Raw genomic sequence first — 18,623 nt, 5'->3', positions numbered from 1 at the left:
AGCAATAGCATCAACAATCAAGGAGCAGAATAGTAGCTGCAGAGTCAGCCTTTTTACCTGAGCTAGCACTCCTCAGATTGTAGGATTTGTCATTCAAGAGAGGGCTCCTGCTTATGAAAATAAGACATTTTCTTGAGAAGTTGTGTGAGTGACAATTGTGGGTAAAAGAAGAAAGAGCCAAATGCATAATCATAGGTTTTTAACATCTCTCTTAATTATGCTAGAATAAGTCGACATAACCAGCATTCTATTTATAAGTACTACTTATGCCCCTCTCCCCCAGATTAAAAAAAAAAAAAAAGCATTTTATTCCTGTCTTGCTGTGTGTCAGTATACAAGAAGTCCTTTGTGAGAAGGAACTTTGCGTATTTATTGTAACATTAGACTAGAAGAGGATAACAAACCTGTGATGTTACCCTAACCTAATACCTTAGATCAAACAGGCAGTATGTGATGGGCTAGATTCGAATGAAAGATGTGTTGGCAAAGCACATGCTCTGTTTTTTATACCGTGGTGCCTATATTGGCTTTAGGGAAATTCATATTCCATATGGCATTTGGTTAATAAGCACCATTATTTTTGGAAATTGCTTTTTCTAGGACAAATAAATATATATATATATTTAAAGATTTTATTTATTTATTTGACAGACAGAGATCACAAGCAGGCAGAGAGGCAGGCAGAGAGAGAGGAGGAAGCAGGCTACCCGCTAAGCAGAGAGCCCAACGTGGGGCTCGACCCCAGGACCCTGGGATCATGACCTGAACCGAAGGCAGAGGCTTTAATCCACTGAGCCATCCAGGCACCCCTAGGACAAATAAATATTATACTGTTTTATTAGAATCATTGTTTCCAGTCTGCTTAAGTAGTAAAGTGTATTTTTTTTTTTAAGATTTTATTTTTATTTATTTGACAGAGGAGATCACAAGTAGGCAGAGAGGCATAGAGATAGGTGGGGAAGCAGGCTCCCCACTGAGCAGACATGCTGGGATCATGACCTGGGACGAAGGCAGAGGCTTTTAACCCAATGAGCGACCCAGGTATCTGTGTATCTGTAATTTAACTAAGATCAAAAGGAGGTTGGAATACTGCCCTATTTTTGTGCTGCTTTGGAATTCCACTGGGAATTCCATTCACTCTGATTTCTTAATGTTTGTTCTTTAAGGAAACATGAACCAGCTTAAGTCCATATGATGTGGCTCTTATCATATTTATAGGTGCTTATAGTTCACTAAATGATGCAAAAAGAAATTTTACTTTATTTTTTAAAAGAAATTTTAAGAAATATAAAATTAAATAAATGTTTTGTTAACATTTTTGAGATGGCAGTATGGTAATGGTCAATAGAAGAGTTAACCAAAAATCTTCATGAAATGTATTTGATTGAACGATCCATGGAAGGGGTGCCTGGGTGGCTCAGTTGTTAAGCATCTGCCTTTGGCTCAGGATCCCAGGGTCCTGGGATGGAGCCCAGAGTTGGGTTCCCTGCTCAGCGGGAAGCCAGCTTCTCCCATGCTCCCCCTCTCCATTTGTGTCCATTTCTCACTGTGTCTCTCTCTGTCAAATAAATAAATAAAGTCTTTAAAAAAAAATCCATGGTGACAAAATTTTTATTTATTTAATTATTATTTTAAAACATTTTATTTATTTGAGAGAGAGAATATGAGTGTGGGGGGAGAGGCAGAGGAAGAGGGAGAAGCAGAGGCCCAACTGAGCATGGAGTTTGACGTGGGGTTTGATCCCAGGACCCCAAGATCATGACTTGAGATGAGAGTAGACACTTAATAACTGAGCTACCCAGGTGCCCCAGCAAAATTTTTAAAGTTCACTATTTTTCAAAATGAAAATAACCCCTTTCTCTCTGATTAATTAGTATTTACACATGACAAGTAGAGAAGCCAGATATAATAATCCCTGCTAATATTTAGGTGAATTTGCTTTTCTCAACACAGTAGCTAGAGTGATCTTTTAAAAAGTAAATCGGATTATGTTACTCCTCTGTTCAAAACTCTGTGTCCCTCATTTCACATAGTAACATTTTTTAGAATGGCCTTCAGTGCCACACATTATTACACACCCTCCTAATGTCTTTATTTCTCTTTACCCCTTGCTTACTCCTCTGAGAAGTTGCCTTCTCAGAGTTTTCTAGAATATGCAAAGGATTCTATACCAATTTCTTCTGCTTACAACATTCTTCCCTCAGTTATCTACATAGCTTACTCCTTACCTCCTTTAAGACTTTGCTTAAAGGTAACTTTAAGTCTTTCCTTCGCTACCTGTTTAAAATTGTAATCATCCTCTTCATCTCTGGCTGCTCCTTTCCCTACATTTTAAAAGCATGTATGACTTTATTTATAAAAAGATTATTTTTTATTTATTTGTGAGAGTGAGAGAGAACATGGGCAGAGTGAGGGACAGAGGGAGAATCAGACTCACCTCTGAGCCTGGAGTCTGATGCTGGACTCAATCCCAGGACTCAGGGACCATGACCCAAGCCAAAGGCAGACGCCCAACCAACTGAACCACCCAGGTGCCCCAAAAAGCACTTATAACTTTAAAAAGTATTATGTAATTTAAAAATTTTTGATTATTATCTGTTTTCTTCTGCAAGATTGTAAGCTCTGTACATTAGGGGGAGGGTTTTTTCCATCATTCACTGGGATTTTCCCCAGAAGTTAAAGACCTGGCTCTCATAGTTGGGTGCTCGGTAAATATTTGTTGGATTTGTTGAATGAAGGAATGTTATTGCTAAGGCAGTTATACACATTGAATTCAATGTGGACTATGCTGTACAGTAGGAATGGAATATTCAAATCAATGGCATTTTGGTTGCATGTCCTGAATTAGAAGGCCTTTGGAGGAATAATTTGTCCTTTAAAGAGTTAATATTTTTTGCTAAGATGCCCATATAAAATGAAGGGATTCAGGATCATTTTAGTGAAATAGGTTCATAAATGGGATTTTGAACATTGCCACAGCTGCATATATGAAGAATTTACCCCATCATTGCCTTTTTATTCTCACTGTTCTAAAATCTCACCAGTGGCAGCTTTGGAAAGGAACATACTACAGATGAACAATGTGGTAACTGTTTTGGGATTGTTGGTGGTGGTAATTGTTTTTAAGAAATGTGTTTAGGCACGATCACACAATTAGTAGCTGAGGAGTGTGTTTGTGGGAATATGATCTCCAAGTCATTTGTAGGGGTAGAGTTACCAATAATAGGTAGTGCCTTTGGGTTTGGATTTGCTTTGAGTTGGAGGAGGCTGTGAAAGGGTGAATGTTAACAAAAGGCTGAATTAAAAAACAACAAAACTTGGAGTTACTGCCTTAGAGTTAATCTGAAAGCTTCTCTGAAAATTCAGTTTATTTCCTTTTCTAATTTTTATTCCTTTTTGAAGCAAAAAAGATTTGAACATAGGTGCCACGTATAACATTATAGTAGGTTCTGTGGAGGAGGGTATAAAGGTGATTAATCAGGAAACCATAATCAACAAGTGTATATAGTATGGTGAGACTTTACATAATAGCACTTTTGTTTCTATTTATGAAAAAACATAGTTAACAGAGCAGGATTAACGTGTTTTCTGTTCTGGAAAGTGTTCACAAAGCCTCACTAAGACTGTCTGCTAGAAATATTAATAGAGGGGACTACCTTGGCTTTACGGTAGAACTTGGATATTAATTCCAGTATGCAGATGCTTATATTTAAAAAAGAAGTACTAGGATCTTAGACAATTCTGGGGTAATTTTGGTAGCCTCTTTTTTATGGTCATAGAATAAAACAAATGCTATCTGAAATTCATATGCATTTTAAATGTTATCTGAAATTTAACTTGTTAGTAAAGGTTTATTTTTACAATCTTCCTTACATGTTACTTTAGCAAGTGTTTCTCGGTTGTGTGGATTGCCTTCTATCATATTAATAATATCTCTTCAACACGAACTAAAACCACTTCCCATCAAATTTGATAATGAAGCACTTTATTTGTGCTGCTTAATTATAATATTCCTTTGCTTTGTTGTCATGTGTATTTCATTATTCTTCAACAGGAGAGAACTTCAGTAATTGATACTTGAGGCAGCTGATTGGTGTGTTGACTTAGCCAGAGAGCTAACAAGTGCACAGAGCAACTGCTGCACTTATGTAAATTTACTTTGTGTTTCTAAGGAGACTGTTGATCCAGTGTTTTCATACAGCCCACCTCCCGAGATGTCTTCATTATTCGGCTTATTAAAGCCTTTTTGTGTAAGGTTAATTTGTTTGTCTGTAGCACAGGGGTCTTCATCCTGCTTATTTTCCAACCCATCTCTTAAATCATAGTAGTCAGCCCTTGTGAGAGATACTCAATTTACCTAGGTCTGCATTGCTCTTTCCTTGGTATAATGGAAAATTGCTTTTCAGACATTTAGGATATAAATATTAAGTATATTTTTCAGATTTTTTTTAAACTGTAGTGGTTTGTAATTATAGGTGGTGATGTGTTTTTAGGAGAAAGAATATATGTCTAGGAAAGAAAAGTTGTTTTTTAAAAGAAAGGACTGTTTAAAATAATATGGAACTAATTGAGTTTTTGTCATCTTTTATAGAGCTTTACAAAATAATATGACTTTTGGGATTTGAGCTTTATAATTTTTTTCTTTTAATTTTATTTATTTATTTGTAAGAGAGAGAGAGAGTGAGAGCAAGCACAGGCAGACAGAGTGGAAGGCAGAGTCAGAGGGAGAAGCAGGCCCCCTGCAGAGCAAGTAGCCCGATGCGGGACTCGATCCCAGGATGCCAGGATCATGACCTGAGCCGAAGGCAGCTGCTTAACCAACTGAGCCACCCAGGTGTCCCTGAGCTTTATAATATTAAACAAACCTTTGTTTTCTATAATTTGAAAATTAATTATTGGGGGGGGGAAGCTTAGCCAGTAAAGTTTGATTATCAGAATACTTTTCCTATGACCTCATTTTCAAATGTAAGCTCCTTTTGCTCTCCTTGTCTTTTGTTTATCAATCCTGAAATTATTAGGGTCAAAATAAAGTATCATAATTATTTGAGAGATGTGTGGTTTAGTCTACCTGAGGAATAGTCAACCCTTTTTCTGATATAAGACAGGATTCCCAGGTCTGAAACTTTAGGATCAAATCTTGTTTCTTGTGTATTAAGTATAAAAATAAAAATAGCCATTCCAACACTTCCACCTAATTCCCTGATGTTTGCTTTACATATGTGTAATTTTTGGAAAGCTTTTCCTGTTGCTCTTGAAAGATCTAGTAGAATTATCACACTTAAGTGTTTTTATTTTGAAGACTCTGCAGTGTTAATCATTTTCTTATTATTACAGTTTATATTTTATGTGGAAACATTGAATGTGACAGTTGTTATATTAATTTATTTAAGATGTCATATAAATTTAAATTATTGTGATTTTTGTATATGTGTGTACTTGATCACATTTTTAGGCCAAATTTTTCTTTTACAGTTAGAAGTCCAAATGGTAATTCAGAGATTAAGAATAAAGTTTTTAAAAATTTGTTAAATGAATAGTTTTATTATACTTGGTTGATTCATCATTTAACCATGAGAGGAATTAGGCCAGCTGCAAAGTTAGGGGACATGGTCCACAGAAGACTACTCTTATCTGACACTAGGTATAAGTTCTGGGGGTTTCCAGAACCAATGTTGAGGTCTCATAATTTGCTAGAAGGATTTATAGAACTCACTGAAAGCTGTTAGAGTCATGATTACTGGTTATTACAAGGAAAGTATATAGATTTTAGTCTGCTGAGGGAAGAAACACATTTGGCCAAGTCTGGGAAAGTACCAGACACAGAACATCCTTTGTCCTCTCTATATGGCATTAGGATACATTATTTTCCCAGCACCATTGTGTGACAATACTTATGGAGTATTGTCAAATGGGGAAGCTCACTTGTGCTTTAGCAATTAAGTATATTTTTTGTTGAGAAGCTCCTTTATGTAGGCAATATACTGCATTCTAAATGAAGTAATAACGTAGCATAATTCCATGATATCAATAAATTGCAAGTAACACTAATATTAAGAATCCATTAAAAATAATTATGAAGAATATAACAATGTAGCAAAGGCTTACCACTTATAAAAGGATTATAGAGAGGAGCCTAGATTCATATTATAACTTTGCAAAATGCACTTAAAATGAATTATAAAAATAAAAATCTAGCTATTTAACATCTATAGATTTATTCTGAGATAATTGAATGAGTATGCAAAGTTGTGTAAATAAGGATAGGTATAGTGAAAAATTTTAGTTTTTTTCTTCTTTTAACAGATCTTATCAGTGTTCTGCAGGAAAGATCCTAATGTCCAGGCTGATACTTTATTCTTTCTCATTCCCAGTTCTATAAATAAATAGAACTTTATTAAATATCCTATGTAATCCTATAGAAAGAGGGTTTCAGCTTTATTTATTAGAAATGGATATATATTTTAATAATTTGTTACATAAAATGCGAAAAGCATTGCTTTCAGTTTTTGTTTTTGTTTTTTTTAAAGATTTTATTTATTTGAGAGAGCACACACATGAGCAGTGGGGAGGGGTAGAGGGAGAAGGAGAAGCAGACTCCCCGCTGAGGCTAGAGCCCCATGTGGGACTCTATCCCAGGACACTGAGATCATGACAGGAGCCAAAGGCAGACCTGTAACTGACTGAGCTACCCAGGCCCCCAGTTGCTTTCAGTTTTTAAGCGTGTTTTATCAAAACCAAGTCTTGTATCAATTTTTTAAATCAGTTTTTGTTGTTAGAATGGGGAAGTGGCTTTTTTTTTTTTTTCTTTACAAAGTTTACTTTATTGAATGTTGACTTTCACCTTTTGGAGATTATTACCTAGTAATACTTACACTGAATACATGTACCTTTTGAAAATGAGTAATTAATCAACAGTGTTTATTGCAAGTGTTTAAGGGATACCTTTGTATTAGAAATGTTAATCCTCAGAGTAACCCACAAGGATGGGTACCATTATGATTCTTTTTTATAGATGAGCAAACTGAGCCTAGTATCAGACAAAGGTAAGTTTAAGGTGGAGCTGTTGAAACCTACTTATGGTCTACTCTAGAAGACTGTATTTTAAACCACTTTATGTTCTGTGTTTATTACAGTATTTCTTTTTTTTTTTTTTTTTTTTTTTTTTTTTTTTTAAAGGTTTTTTTTATTTATTTATTTGACAGAGAGAAATCACAAGTAGATGGAGAGGCAGGCAGAGAGAGAGAGAGAGAGAAGCAGGCTCCCTGCCGAGCAGAGAGCCCGATGCGGGACTCGATCCCAGGACCCTGAGATCATGACCTGAGCCGAAGGCAGCGGCTTAACCCACTGAGCCACCCAGGCGCCCTATTACAGTATTTCTATAGTAGTTCTCAGTTGGGTACATGTTAGAGCTTTGGAAATAATACAGGTTTTGCCTCAGCCTGGATCTTCTAGTTAAGAATCTCTGGGGTGGGGACGCCTGGGTAGCTCAGTGGGTTAAAGCCTCTGCCTTCAGCTGGGGTTGTGATCCCGGGGTCCTGGGATTGAGTCTGCTCAGCAGGGAGCCTGCTTCCTTCTCTCTTTCTGCCTGCCTTTCTGCCTACTTGTGATCTCTGTCAAATAAATAAATAAATCTTAAAAAAAAAAAAAAAAAAATCTCTGGGGTGGCGGGGCGCCTAGGTGGCTCAGTGGGTTAAGCTCAGGTCATGATACCAGGGTCCTGGGATTGAGCCCCACCCACATCAGACTGCTCAGTGGGGAGCTTGCTTCCCCTTCTCTCTGCCTGCCTCTCTGCCTACTTTTGACTCTCTCTCTCTCTCTCTCTCTCTCTGTCAAATAAATAAATAAATAAATAAAATCTTTTTTTTTTTTTTTAAAGATTTTATTTATTTATTTGACAGAGAGAGATTACAAGTAGGCAGAGAGGCAGGCAGAGAGAAGGAGGAAACAGGCTCCCTGCTGAGCAGAGAGCCCGATGCGGGACTCCATCCCAGGACCCTGAGATCATGACCTGAGCCAAAGGCAGAGGCTTAACCCACTGAGCCACCCAGGCGCCCTACTTTTTTTTTTTTTTTTGAAGATTTTATTTATTTGAGAGAGAGGGAGTGAGAGGGAGCACGAGAGTGGGAATGAGGGGCAGAGGGACAAGCAGGCTCCCCAGAGCAGGGAGGGAGCCTGATGCAGGATTCGATCCCTGGACTCCAGCATCATGATCTGAGCTGAAAGCAAATGCTTAATTAAGCTATCTGGGCTCCCCAAATAGTATTTATTTTAAACTGGTTATATGATTCTAATGCATAACCAAGGCAGAAAGCCATTACATGTAATGTACCTGGCACTGTGCTATAGACTGTGGGGAAATATAATCAAATATAAGACACAATAATTGACCTCAAAGTAGCTGAAAAAAATCTGTGCATACACATTTGACAAAATGTGTGATATTGATAGTTAAACATACAGGAAAGATATATTCTGCAAGTGTGCTAAAATCCTAAAACATACACATTTTAGACAATCATACAATTAAGACAATCAGAATTAAGTTCAACCTCTTCATTTGAGGGATAGAAAAATTTTCAAGGATATGGTATTTATTTGTGATCAGTAGGTAAGAATGGATATGTAGTGAAGGGATAGTGTTTGAGATGGGAGAATAGCATAAAGAGGCAAGAATAAAGATGAGCGTCTGGGGCAAATTCCAGGACAGGAGTGTTACCATGAGTAGGAGGTCCAGGTTAGAAAGAGCTTTTAATAGCCATTACAATAAGTTTAGACTTGATTAAATAGTAAGCAGCAGGTAAAACCTTCATGTTAATTGTTGACTGGTGATTTCCTAGTTAGTAAACTAGGTAAAAGTTTATTAAATGAGATAGAAATAGAGCTGTGAGTAACTCAGTTCTCTTCCCAAAATGGAAACTGAAGTGGCATGTGTGCATTAAGAAGACTGCAAACAACTTTTTTTGATTCTTAGCTCTCAAGCACTGTGGGGTCTGTGTTAAAGTTTGACACCTTTGCTAGATGCATTTTAAGTAATCTCCCCTGCGTCCAAGGGAGTGCTTTTCTGAAAGTTTGTTCCTTTCCCCCCTCCAAGGTTTTATTTATTCATTTGAGAGAGAGCAGAAGAGCCAGTGACAGAGCACAGGCAGGGGGAGTTGCAGAGGGAGAGGGAGAAGCTGACTCCCTGCTGAGGATCCCTGCTGAGCAGGGAGCCCATGGGGCTCCATCTCAGGACCCCAGCATCACGACCTGAGCTGAAGGCAGACGCTTAACTGACTATGCCTTCCAGGAGTCCCTGAAGATTTGTTCTTTGTTAGCTTTTTAATACAAAAATTCTAGAGCAAGATTTGGTTCCTTGCAGGAGAGTTTGGTTCTTTGGGTAACTGAAAGGTGTTTGCACTTGTTCTCTTCTCTGTAATGGCTGACTTTCATGAAACTGCTTTATTCTTTTTTTCAATCAGTCTTTTAAATCCTTTGGTAGAATTCTTATTTCCTTTTCCTTTAGCTGCTGTATCCCTTTGTATTTTATTTGGGAGAGGCTGTTATATTTTATTTTATTTTATTTTTTTATTTTTACAAAATCAAATCACTGTTATTTGCTCATAATTTAAAGTTGTGTAATTTTTCTGGTGTATATTGTCTGCCTTTTGCTTCTTTCCTTCCTTTATCCTAGGTATAGATGGCCATAAGTAACTCATATGATTGTGTAACTCATACTTTTATTGTGTTTTTGTTTTGTTTTTTGAATGTTGTCTGCCGTTGAAGGGATGCCTTCTGGATCACCACTATATAGGCATGAACTCTGAGAATTAACTGTAGTAGTTCATAGCTTGATCAATCTTTTCTTATCCCTTACAGGTTGATTCAGCATAGGTGATGGTAATGACTGTTTTAGGCAGGGAGGAAGTCTCAAGTCAGTAGGAATCCTCTGGCTCAGAATGATGCATTTCTTGTTTCATTGTTTTATTTTGTTTATTTTTTTTTACTTTATATTTGGAAAAAATTTAGAAGTGTAAAGATACTATGGAAGGGTCCTGTGTACCCTTCACAGTTTTCTCTGATGGTTGCATTTTAATTATAGTGCATTATCAAAACAAAGATGTTGATATTGTACAATGCCTATTTATAATTCTTTCATTTTATTGCTTGTGTAGATTCACATAACTATCACCTCAATCAAGATACAGAATTGAGGGGCGCCTGGGTGGCTTAGTGGATTAAGCCGCTGCCTTCGGCTCAGGTCATGATCTCAGTGTCCTGGGATCGAGCCCCGCATCTGGCTCTCTGCTCGGCGGGGAGCCTACTTCCCCCCTCTGTCTCTGCCTGCCTCTCTGCCTACTTGTGATCTCTCTCTCTGTCAAATAAAATAAATAAAATCTTAAAAAAAAAAAAAAGATACAGAATTGATCAGTCCCCCACAAAGATCTCCATTCTCGTACCCTTTTATAATCATACCCATTACCTGCCACCAACTATCTCCGCTCCCTTGCAACCACTGGTCTCTTTTTCACCTCTATAATTTTGTCATTTTGAGAATGTTACATAAATAAAATCATAGAACATGTGATTTTTCATTTTGAGAATATGCTTGTTTGATTGTTTTTTTATGTTTCATTTTAAAGAAACCACCAAACTGTCCAAAGTCGCTGTACCCTTCCTGTCAGCAATGTATAAGAGATCCACTTTCTTCCACATTCCTCCCTTGCATTTGATACTGTCATTTTTCCTTATTCTAATTGTTTTGATAGGTGTGTGGTGATGTCATAGTCTTAAATTTTGTTTGAAGTGCTCTCTGTGGTTTTAAAATTTGCATTTCCTTAATGTCTAATGGTGTTGAGTATCTTTTCATGTGCTTAGAGGTCATTTGTATATCTTTGGAGAAAGGACTTTTCAGATGCTTTTTGCCTGTTTTTTTACAAATACGTCTTTTTATTATTTAGATTTTGCAAATACTTTCTCCCATTCTCTGGCTTGTCTTTTCATTTTTTTGATAGTGTCCTTGAAGTACATTAGCTTTTTTCTGTTTGTTCTTATTTAAATTCCAGTTAATTAACATACAGTGTACTACTAGTTTCAGATGTACTATATAGTGATTCAGTACTTCCATAGTTGCCCTGTGCTCTTCACAGGTGCACTCCTTAATCCCCATCACTGTTTATTAAACATGTGCTAATGATGAGGGAGCAGGAGGCTGGCTGAGGACAGAGCAAAAGCTGGCGCCTTGCACCCTCTCTTCACCTGCTCCCCTCCATATGTGTGGCATTCCTCAGGCACCCCTGACCGCCATAAAACGATAAATGGTTCACTTGCAGGGATCACAATCCTGCAGAACAGGAGTCTCCCTTGCTCTACAGATGTCCTAGAGGTCTAAACAGGGAGGTTACCGTATCAACAGCACAAATTTCCAGAGGCAAATAACTCTCGGTTCCTGAAGCCCTAATGTCTCCCTCCCACCATACAGTGGAGGAGACTGAGGTAGAAGGGAATGTAAATGATAGCAGGATCATAATACCCCACCAAGAATCTCCCAATTATCTTGATGTTAATGCCTGACCTAAAGACGGCATTGATCAAGCCATAAGGGCAAGGACTCCGCCCCCGCCCCCCCCCCCGGCCCCCCCGCACCTTGTAGGCCCTCCCTAACATGTGAAAACTCTGTTGAAACCTCCCATCCCTTCCCCTCACCTTCCCCCAACCGCAAAGTGTATAACATGCCCACCCTCACAACCCGGGGCAGCAGCTCTTCCTGCCCACGGGTCCTGTCCCCGTGCTTTAATAAACCACCTTTGCACCAGCGACGTCTTAAGAATTCTTCCTTTAGTCGTCAGCTCCGAACCTCACCCCACCGAACCTGACTTAGGTTCTAGGACTTCATCACTTCCACCCACTTCCCTCCTGGTAACCATCTCTTTGTTCTCTTTTGTTAAGAGTCTGTTACTTGGTTTGCCTTTCTCTCTCTCTTTCTCTCTCTCTTCCTTTTTTCCCCTTTGCACATTTGTTTTGCTCCTTAAATTCCACATACGAGTAAAATTGTGTGATATTTCTCTTTTTGTGACTGACTTATTTTGCTTTGCATAACACCCTCTAGCTCCATCCATGTCATTGCACATGGCAGGATTTCATTCTTTTTTATGGCTGAATAGTATTCTATTGTGTATGTATACCTCAGCTTCTTCTCTTTTTTTCAAGATTTTATTTATTTATTTGACAGAGATCACAAGTAGGCAGAGAAGCAGGCTGAAAGAGAGAGAGGAAGAAGCAGGCTCCCTGCTGAGCAGAGCGCCCGATGTGGGACTCCATCCCAGGATCATGACCTGAGCTGAAGGCAGAGGCCTAACCCACTGAGCCACCCAGGCGCCCCTATACCTCAGCTTCTTTATCCATTCATTAACTTTTTTTTTAACTTCTTGAGGAACCTCCATAATGTGTTCCACTGTGATTGTACCAGTTTGCATTACCCCACAGTAATGCAAGAGGGTTCGCCTTTCTCCACATCCTTGCCAACACCTTTTTGTTTCCCATGCTGTTGATTTTAGGCATTGTGACAGGTGTGAGGTGATATCTTCTAGTTTTGCTTTGCATTTCGCTCATGGTAAGTGATGCTGAGTATGTTTTCATGTGTATTTTGGCTGTCAGTATGTCTTCTTTGAGAAAGTGTCTCTGTCTTCTGCCTAGGTTTAATTGGATTATTTGTTTTGGGGGTGTTGAGTAGTATCCGTTCTTTATATATTTTGGATACTAACCATTTATTGGGTATGTCATTTGCAAATACCTTCTCCCAGTCTGCGGGATGCCTTTTAGTTTTGTTGATTGTTTCCTTTGCTGTGCAGAAGCTTTTTATTTTGATGTAGTCCCCATAGTTTATTTTTGCTTTCATCTCCCTTGTTTTAGGAGACCTATCTAGAAAGTAGTTGCTGTGGCTGATGGTTAAAGGAGTTAGGATTTTTACAGGTTTTTGGTTTTTTTTTTTTAGATTTTATTTATTTATTTGACAGGGAAGGAACACAAGCAGGGGAGGCGTGAGAAGGAGAAGCAGGCTTCCCATCGAGCAGGGAACCTGATGTGCAGGGCTCCATCCCAGGACCCTGGAATCATGACCTGAGCCAAAGGCAGACACCTAATGACTGAGCCACTCAGGTGCCCCGGATTTCTACTGTTTTTGTGGGTTTTATTTTTTCAGGTCTCAAATTTAGGTCTTTAAACTGTTTTAACTTTATGTTTGTATGTGGTGTATGAAAGTGGTACATTTTGTTCTTTTGCTTGTTGCTGTCCAGTGTGTCATTTAGTTTTGGCCATATTTCTGAACTCAGTAATACAGTAGTATAGGGTATAATCATTTGTGACTGACTTCTTATGTGACTGACTTAGCATGCTTGTGAGATTTATCTATGTTACTGTATGGAGCAGTAGTCCATTCTTATTGCTATAAATCACTGCATTTACAGAAATCTATCCACTTTGCGAAAGAGGAACTTTTACACTGTTGGTGGGAGTGCAAGCTGGTACATCCACTCTGGAAAACAGTATGGAAGTTTCTCAAAGCGTTCAAAATAGAGATACCCAGGGGCACCTGGGTGGCTCAGTGGGTTAAAGCCTCTCTGCCTTTGGCTCAGGTCTGAGTCCCGCATTGGGCTCTCTGCTCAGCAGGGAGCCTGCTTCCTTTCCCCTCCCTCTGCCTCTCTCTCTGCCTATTTGTAATCTCTGTCTTTCAAATAAGTAAATGAAATCTTTAAAAAAAAAATAGAGCTACCCTATGACCCAGCAATCGCACTACTAGGTATTTACCCCAAAGATACAAGTGTAGTGATTGGAAGGGGCACTCGAATCCCAATGTTTACAGCAGCAATGTCCATAATAGCCAAACTATGGAAAGAACCCAGATCAGATGTCCCTTGATGGATGAATGGATAAAGAAGATATGGGGGGGGTGTATGTGCGTGTACATGTATACCTACATACACACACACATATAACAGAATATTACTCAGCCATCAAAAAAAAAAGAAAAGAAATGTTGCCATTCGCAATGACATGGATGGAAATAGAGGGGAATTAGGCTAAGTGAAATAATTCAGTCAGAGAAAAAATTATTGTATGATTTCACTCCTATGTGGAATTTAAGAAACAAAACAGTAATATAGGGGAAGGGAGGGAAAAATAAAACAAGATGAAATCAGAGACAGGGACAAACCATAAGGGACTCTTAATCATAGGAAACAAAACCAAAGGTTGCTGGAGAGGAGGGAGTAGGGGAATGGGGGTAACCAAGTGATGGACATTAAGGAGGGCATGTGATGTAATGAGCACTGGGTGTTATATAAGACTGGTGAATCACTGACCTCCGCCTGTGAAACTAATAATACACTATATGTTAACAAATTGAATTTAAATGAAAAAACTTTCTTCATTTACTTAAAAAGAAATCCGTCCATTCTTTCATTGATAACTGGCTATTTCCTATTTGGCAGGTAGAAATAATGCTGCTGAGAACATTCTCATTTGTTTAGGTACAGATAAACATGCAATCTCCTGAGTTCATCCATAGGAGTAGAATACATAAGGGTTGTAGATTCAACTTCACCGTTATTGAGTCCCGTCTTCCAAAGCTGTGCCAGCTTGCACTCCCAACTAATAACATACTCGTTTAGATGCTCCATGTTGTTATCGACTCTTGATATTGTCAGTCTCTTTTAATATCTAGTATTTTATTGTGGTTTTAACCTCATTTCCCTGATGACCAGTGGAATCAAGCATCTTTTCATATGTTTATTGAATACGATAATAGTCATTTAGATATAGGTTAGAAAAATATTTGTTTCTGGTTCACTTACAGGGTTGGTGGCTGTTGTGAAGCTATATGTATTTTTATTCTGGAAATTAGGCCGAAAGAGCAGCCCCTCTTGGAATATGCTCCTATTTCACAGAGAAAAGGGAAAAAATTAGCAGAAACTGCTCTAAAATCTTTTGATGCTTCTGTTTGGATTTATTGAAGGTCATGTCTGTTCATATTCTATAGGCCAAAAAAGCCTATCACAAAACCGTGCTCAGTGTTGGAAGTTCTCTCTCACAGGAGGCATTCCAAGTCACATCATCATGGTTGGGGGTGAAAAATCCTTTCACAGGAGGAGAAATCACAAATATTCTGAAACAAAAAGTCTGCCACTTTGTTGGGTACCTGTTGAACTATTGTGGTTTTCTTTTACCTTGACTTTTTTTTGCTAATGAGGTTTTTTTCCGCCTCTGGTTATAAAACCTGGTGGCTCAGTCAGTTAAGCATCTGACTCTGGGTTTCCGTTCAGGTCATGACCTCAGGGTCCTGAGATGGATCCTTGCTCAAGGAGTGGGGTGGGGATGCGGATAGCTACTTGAGAGTCTTTCTCCTCCCTCTCCATCCCCCTCTGCTCCTTCTCCGCTCTTACTTGCACTGTCTCTCTCAAATAAATCTTAAAAAAAAAAAAATCAGTAAAACTTGTTGGGATTATATGTAATTGCAGATACTTTCTTCTTCTCTATAACTTGCCTTTTAGATTCCTCATGTCTTTTCCTAAATAAAATTCTTTTAAAAAAAATTGACATGTAGTATTAGTTTCAGATGTGCAACATTAAGATTTTATATTATATATATTGTAAATAAAATTATTAATTTCAGTGTCTCATTTGTATTTTTCCTTCATAGTTGTACTTCTGTGTCTTATTTAAGAAAATTTTCCTTACTCCAAAATTATGAAGATACTCTTCTGTTACCTTCTAGAGTCTTTATTGTTATACCTTTTACATTTAAGTGTGCAGTCCTCCTAGAATTAGTGCTTAGTTGACATTTTAACATACTTCTATAAGTCTAGGAAAAAGCTAAAATGGTTTTAGTAGTTTCAAATAAACTCAGTTTACATATAGAAACATATTAATACTAAACTCATGTATATGTAGGAAATATATCTGCTAGTAACACCTCTTTTACCAAATTCTCAGAGATAAAAACATGCTGGGCATGTTTAAATTTTTACTGTTTTTAAACCTGCAGAAATTCATCTTTCTCCATAGCTGCAAGTAGCCAGTGAACCACAAAGTTAAGGTATTATCAGGAATATAACAGATGTTCCTTAAATGAGGCCTTAATCTTGGTCCTTCCAGAAGTTGAGATTTTCATTTTAATTTCATCTTGTGTGCTTACTTAATTTCTTCCTCTTGTCCCACCTTGTCTGTATAAATTTCTAGTGAAGAACCAAAGGGAATAATATCTGGATATTTAATACAGGATTGTTTATTTTATTTTATTATTTTTTTTTCAAGATTTTATTTATTTGACAGAGAGAAATTACAAGTACACTGAGAGGCAGGCAGAGAGAGAGAGAGAAGGAAGCAGGCTCCCTGCTGAGCAGAGAGCCTGATGCGGGACTCGATCCCAGGACCCTGAGATCACGACCTGAGCCGAAGGCAGCGGCCTAACCCACTGAGCCACCCAGGCGCCCAATACAGGATTGTTTAAATACTTGTATTTCTATTACGCAAATACATTGGTGGTTTGCCTTTCTTTAGCAAAGGCTGAAGTTTTGTCCTATAGTGATACTTAACACCTAAACATTAAACATCTTTTGGAGAATTATAACTATTCTAATATTTGTGGAATAATTTGAGAATTAAGTTTTATCATCCTGTAGACCAAAATATTTGATCTTAAGAATTGACCAAGTAAGGGCACCTGGGTGGCTCAGTTGGTTGAATGACTGACTGCCTTCTGCTCAGGTCATGATCCTGGAGGCCTGGGATCGAGTCCCGCATGGGGCTCCCTGCTCAGCAGGGAGTCTGCTTCTCCCTCTGATCCTCTCCCCTCTCATGCTCTCTCCCTCTCTCAGTCTGTCTCAAGTAAATAAATAAAATCTTTCAAGTAAATAAATAAAATCTTCAAAAAAAGAATTGACCAAGTTAATCAGTGACATTTGGAAATTGTTTGATTTTAATTCCTTTTTTTTTTTTTTTAAAGATGTTATTTATTTATTTGACACAGAGAGACAACAAGAAAGGGAACACAAGCAGGGGAAGTGTGAGAGGGAGAAGCAGGCTTCCAGCTGAGCAGGGAGTCTGATACAGGACTCCATCCCAGGACCTAAGCCACCCAGTATCCCACAATTGGTCAAAACTCTTACATATAGGAAAAAGGAAATTATTTAAACACAAGTTGTTTAAAAAAATCATACACATTAAAGATCATTGTGAATATTAATGAATAAAAAAATCACTGATTATAAAGGATTTGGTCAATGTAGAAATAAGTTGTGTCTTTGTGTTCAACTTTAAAAAAATACATAGGTATCAAGAAGTTGGGATGCTTAGCAGGTACTACACTAATGATTTCCATATGAGTACTTAGAAATAAATATGCTGGGGACACGAGTGTGGCTCAGTTGGTAAGTGTCTGCCTTTGGCTTGGTTCATAATCCCAGGGTCCTGGAATTGGGTCCCACATCGGGGTCCCTGCTCATGGGGAGCCTGCTTCTCTTTCTCCTCGGCCCCCACTCGTGCTCTCTCTTTCTGACAAATAAATAAAATCTTAAAAAAACAAAACCAATTTCAGGGTGCAACCCCTAAATGTGATTTCTGGTACTTCAGATATAACATCTGTTCATAACAGGGTTGCAGGATTATGTCCCCCATTATGTGATAGCAATATTTCTTTCTTTCTTTCTTTCTTTCTTTCTTTCTTTCTTTCTTTCTTTAACAACCATGTGGCTATGCAGTAATTTTTCTTCTGTAAAATTTACTTCCAACCTTTAGATTTTGTGATTCTTGAGGACTTCGCCTTAAATGCCTTGACCTTCAGACAAAGTAATATTATTAACTTTTGATAGTTTTAGTAGTAAACGTGGACCATTATCCAGGGCTCGTTTTATTAACATAGTATTTATTGGTCTTGCTTTTCAGCGGGGATCTGATGAGCTTCTCTCTTCTGGTGTCATTAACGGACCTTTTACCATGAACAATTCTACTCCTACAGGTGTGTATGGTGAGTTTTCACTTTTTCAAAATCTAAAATGTTTTCTTTCTGTGAGTTTCAAAAAAAATTTTTTTTTACTGTGTTTCTTTGCTCATATTACAAACATATCTTGAAGTCCATTATTTATAAAAAAACTAAAATTTATTGCAGTCAAGCTCACATAAGTGAAATTACCAATTGTAGATCTTAAGTTTTAAGAATTTGGATCTAATTTAATAATTACTTTTTTGATTGATCTTATTTTTGTTTTTTAGTTGTGATAAAACTGTCAATCAGTTGGTGACCCAGAACAACTGATAAAAGCTGGATTTAAAAGCCTGTGTTGAATGATGGTTTAGCATATTAGAAGTATTAAAACTATAAGATCACATGATTTTTTAAAAATTGGAACATAACTTACATTCCGTAGGTTACCATGTGGTTTAAAAATAAATGTTCTTGAAATTTGGGGACTGTAAAATGAACTGGTGGAGTATAGTTAAGAGGCTCTTACTGTACAGAATATCCCAGTTAGGGATGGTAATTTGTACTGTACCACTAGCAGTTGTGATAGAACAAAAGCATTTACAGAAGGTGAAATTGATAATAGCTGGTGACTAATTGAATGTTTGAATAAGGGATTCCATCAATGATT

General features: G+C 37.8%; 1 protein-coding gene across 8 annotated transcripts in view; it reads left to right on the top strand.

Moving 5' to 3' along the window:
* The window catches only part of PTBP3 (polypyrimidine tract binding protein 3), a 116,680-nt gene that overhangs the window by 21,819 nt on the left and 76,238 nt on the right, over window positions 1–18,623 (top strand). For 4 of the 8 annotated variants that reach the window (XM_045081711.1, XM_045081709.1, XM_013053864.2 and 1 more), the window contains one exon: window positions 17,917–17,998. In XM_045081711.1, the coding sequence (XP_044937646.1) occupies window positions 17,968–17,998 (31 nt within the window). In that variant the 5' untranslated portion in view covers window positions 17,917–17,967. Of the gene's footprint in view, window positions 1–17,916; window positions 17,999–18,623 lie in introns of those variants that run through there. The other 4 variants (XM_045081712.1, XM_045081710.1, XM_013053865.2 and 1 more) reach the window with 2 other exon arrangements.

The sequence above is a fragment of the Mustela putorius genome, unplaced genomic scaffold (genome assembly GCF_011764305.1).
Source record: "Mustela putorius furo isolate JIRA1106 unplaced genomic scaffold, ASM1176430v1.1 tig00000580_pilon_pilon_pilon, whole genome shotgun sequence".
NCBI classification, from domain to species: Eukaryota; Metazoa; Chordata; class Mammalia; order Carnivora; family Mustelidae; genus Mustela; species Mustela putorius.
The sequence above is the reverse complement of the archived record's forward strand: the minus strand, read 5'-3'. Positions and strand labels throughout refer to the sequence as shown.